Source organism: Paracoccidioides brasiliensis (genome assembly GCF_000150735.1).
Source record: "Paracoccidioides brasiliensis Pb18 unplaced genomic scaffold supercont2.2, whole genome shotgun sequence".
Lineage (NCBI taxonomy): Eukaryota > Fungi > Ascomycota > Eurotiomycetes > Onygenales > Ajellomycetaceae > Paracoccidioides > Paracoccidioides brasiliensis.
In genome coordinates, this window is record NW_011371359.1 from 2,717,947 (window position 1) to 2,722,427 (window position 4,481).

General features: G+C 48.4%; 1 protein-coding gene across 1 annotated transcript in view; it reads right to left on the reverse strand.

The window, feature by feature from the left end:
- Positions 1-927, reverse strand: part of PADG_02058 (uncharacterized protein) — a gene marked incomplete at both ends in the record, with an annotated part of 4,570 nt that extends 3,643 nt beyond the window's left edge. Inside the window, 2 exons of the mRNA XM_010758884.1 lie at positions 47-646; positions 903-927. Of these exons, the coding sequence (XP_010757186.1) occupies positions 47-646; positions 903-927 (625 nt within the window). The remainder of the gene's footprint in view (positions 1-46; positions 647-902) is intronic.
- Positions 928-4,481: the final 3,554 nt, after the last annotated feature.

Below are 4,481 nucleotides of genomic sequence, written 5' to 3' on the forward strand. Positions count from 1 at the left end.
GGCACGCTGTGTTCGTGTAATATATGAAATGTGTGTTTATGTATACCTAAATCAAGCACATTCCCACCACGACTACTATCCAAACCCAGCGGCGCACTACACGTCGGACAACACTGCGCCTCAAACTCTTTAATAAACTCATAAAAACAAGCTTCATGCGATACATGCCCGCACGACAACTGCAACACCCGCTCCCCCCTAAGCGTATGTTCAAGCGGTTCTTCACAGACAGCGCACTCGCTGCCAACAAATGTTCTCTCCCTCCGTGGTCCCCTCGTCCGTTCGATGTCCATCATCATACCCGCACCCGCGACCGCCGTCATCGACCTGCCGCCGGAACCGGAACCGGAGACTGAGCCGGAGCCGGAGCGCAAGTTGAAGGATGACAACGAGTGGTTGGAGTGGGCTGGGTAGTCCGGGCCGAAAAGGTGGGAGTGGTAGACCAGTCTAGAGGAGGTTGTGGAGCGGAGATTTGGGTTTGAATGAGATGGGTGAAAAGAGGAATGGGATTGTTCTTCTTCTAATGGAGTGACTTGGCGGTTGCTGGAGGTGTAGGGACGGGCGAGGCGGGAGGTACGATATGGGGTAATGGTTAATTGGGAGGAGTCTGGGCGGAGGTATTGTCTATTCGTTTGCGAGGGGAGGTCTGTATATTGATGTTAAGTATTTGGTTTGGTTTGGTTTGATTCGGCTTGGAAGTTTGGGGGGCTTATGTTTTTAAGGTTTTGGGGGTCAATTGCGGAAATTATGTGGAGGGATGATAGGGGATTGAATGCGGGAGGGAATAATGAATGAGAGAATGATTTGATTGACTTGATGGAAACAAACGCAAACAGGAAGTTTCAAGGGAGAAAGTAGAGGCACAGATAAACACAATATGGTTGGCGAAGGTGTCAGCTAACGGGAAGATGCATATTGCAATGTCATGCGCGGCACACAGAACAGCAATAGGCCGATGCCAATCCACATCCAAATCCGAATCAATACCAACAACGTCAATGCCAGACAGGACCGATTTGGAGATATAAGAGGCACAGAATGAAGAGAGTAGAAAACAATGCAGCGCAGTGCAAAGCAAAAGAACTAGCCAGAAAAAAAAAGAAAAGAAAACAATGCAGCACAGTGCAGAGCAAAAGAACTAGCCAGAAAAAAGAAAGAAAGAAAAAAAAAAAAAAAAAAAAGGCCCACCTAACCGCGAAGACCTTGAGCGGCCAAAAAGCCCCAGGCGCGGCGACGACAGATGATGAGATTGAGATTGATACTGAGAAGAAGAATCGTCCTTGTTGGCGGAATCAAACCTGGACGACGATCGATGCTTCCACATCAGACCGGGAGCCACGGTGATAAGAGGCTAGGTTTGAGAGAAGAGGAGCAGGAGGAGAGAGTGTGTGAACGGAGGAGAGCAGAGACAGTTGAAGCCTAAAAGAGTAAAGAATAATAACGAGAAACAGTAGTCGTAATAGTCGCAGTAGCGGCAGCAGGAGGGAGAGAAGAGACGAAAGATCGAAGCGAGACAAGAGTAAGCAAAAGAGAGATGGGGCCGGGGAGGTAGAGGGGGGACGGGGGGGGGGGGGGGGTGAGGGTGAGGGTGAGGGTGAGGGGGGTTGATTGCGCTTGGTTTCGCCGACTGGGGGATTGATATTGGGCGTTCCTGGATAGGGCCCTGAACTCCCTTGGACACTGGACAGGCGAGGGAGGCGAGGGATGGGCAAGGGGTGGCGAGCAACGGCCTGGGGGTAATTTTGGACCGGTATGGAATATAATAATCGGAACAAGGAATGTTCTTTTTTGACGGCGCTGTCTAGCCAGAGGAGGTGCAGACAGGAGGAGTAGCAAGAAGAGTACTTAGTGTACACCCGCAAGTGGGCAGAGGAAGACTGTACTTTTGACTCCGTGAAAACCAGAAGATAAATGTGGAGTCGGGAGATAAATTAACGTAATTAACGTGAATTAGCCGGATTAATTTAGGGTAGGGTGATTAGTTTGGAGGATAGACTCCTTCGATGCTGTAGGGGGTTGTTAGTGTATGATATCAGGAATAATCACCGTATATTAGTATGGCTCATTCAGATGCCAGATCCAACAACGCCTGATCCAAGGGGTGGAGATCTCAATCGACATTTGAGCATAAAGTTAGTCTATCACTTGATATTGCGGGCAGAGAGAAACTGTGGATCTCTCCTCTTCCTCTTTTCTCTTTCACTGCCCTTTCTCAGGCATTTACCATAAACCGTACAGGATACACGTTTCCCGCCGTTCCCCCCCCCCCCCCCCCCCCCCCTCTCAAACCCAGCAGAAGCCACGCCGGGTGTTTCTGTCGGACAAGGGTTTTTTCTGGGAATGATACTATGTGCCGGCATGAGGCCCATAGAGAGGGTGAACATGAGCTGCTAGCCAGAGCTGGTTGGTTGGATACTGGATGCTTGGGCTGTGGCTTGCTGTAGCCTGTCGTTTGTCAGTGATTGCAGCATGCCAGACAGCAGAGCCCTTGGGTATGTCGTTGGAGGAATAATCAACCATAGGAATTAGTTATTTAGCTGCTGATGGCGCAAAGAACCTTCACTAGAGCATCTCATCCACGTTCTGCCAGGTTTCTGGAGTGGAATTCTGGTTCTGGATTCTTTTTTTTTTTTTTCCTTTCTTTTCTTTTCTTTTCTTTTCTTTTCTTTTTTTTTGGGTTAGCTGCAGTTGTACGGTAAAATAACTAGCACAGAAAAGAAAAAGCCTCGTTTTGCAGAAATTCCCGTGGTGTCTCCCGAATCCCAGGACGGCGGACTGTTTGGACGAATTGGACTGTGGGCAGGCTTCCGTTTGGCTGGCAATCGGCTGCTGACAAGTGAGTTAGTTAGTTACAGACTGGGGCCCATTCAAAATTAACCTTGAGGAGTGGAACCTTGTTGTCACTTGTTCAGGCTGGGTTCCTGGCCAGAAAATGCATCGAACAAGAAAACGTATGAGCGAACTTTAAACTGCGCCAGTCACTCTGCAGGACACCTGCAGGAGAATACATACCTGTTGCAGATTGTTGTAGATGCTGCAGCTGCAGAACTCGGAGGAGTTTTGTGCTCACTCTGATTATTATTTCAAGTAAGTAAGTAACTAACTAGATAGTTACTATGCAAAAAACCTCCGTCTACACGTAACTACCAGTAGACAAAGCGATTGCACTGCGGCGGAGAACCAAAGAGCAAAATAAACAAATCCCTCACCAATTAGATCATCAACTGCACACGGAGTACTGCATAAGTGGTAGATAAATGAGAAGGGGGCCAAAAAAAACTCTGATCCCTAATCCACGTCTGTGCCTCTGACCGGAGTAAGACGACCCGCTCGACTCGTGGTTATTTCGCCCTCACTAGCCCATGTAGAGGTGAAAGCAGGCGACAGGGGGTGAGGGTTGGGACACCTAGGTTAAGAAGAGGGGCAAAAAGAAGGGAAAAAAGAAAATATATAGGCATCGAAGCAAAAGCCACTCTGGAGCTCAAAAGGAAACTTCTCTTTGGAAGATTCATTGTCAAACACGACTAACCCGTTGAAACAGTTGCAATTAATTGCTCTCGACGTGGCTGCCACCCCAACGACTCACCAGCCACAACCGGAGAGCATCCATACATCTGAGAGGGGAGACCATATGATTATTCCCGTCAGCATCACCAGCACTGCCCGATATATCCTTAACTGTATACCGCCCTCACCCATGTCTATATAACTCCCTCAGGCCAAATTGCAGTTGACAAGTCTATATTCGAGGTTCTATATTTTAGATCTGACCTCATTACGCAGAGCACGGCAATTATCAACACAGCTCCGGGTTTGTTGTCCAGACAACAAACGGCGAAGATGAAGAGAGGAGAGGGAGGAGAGAAAGAAAAGTAGAAACGGGGTGCTCCGATCGCTCTCCCGGGAAAACACACCTTGTAACTAACTTCTCGGTCTGTTTTTGACGCGGGAAGAAGGCCCGACATCGATTTTCTCCATGGTTTCAAAACTGACAAACGGGAGGTCTGTGTGCTGTGTGCGGTTGATGTCAGCACAAGGCGAAAAGGTCAAAGTGATCCACAATATGCATCTAAGGAACTTGTTCCACGGACCGACCACAGGAGGAGAGGGACAGAGGCCCCAGGGTTTGAATATCCCTCCCGGGAATTTTTTCCAGATAATTTCCCTCGAAACAAAGTGGAGCAGCTACTTCGTCGTCTATGTAAATCCATTTTCCCTTTTCGGAGTGCTGACGATCTTCAGCTCGGCCATAATGGAGGGAACAAAGAAAGAAAAGAAAGAAAAGAAAGAAAAAGAAAGAAAAAGAAAAAATAGAGAGGAAGGAGGGGGGGATAAATCGAGGGTTCAAAGAATAATGGGTTCATCTCCAAACCGTCACCGAACAGCCATGAGCGCGGGTGAAGGCAGCCCCGTACAAAACTTCCACCACAGTCTACAGGCTGTACAACCCCCCGAAGTGAAAGGGGGGGTAAGATTTTTTC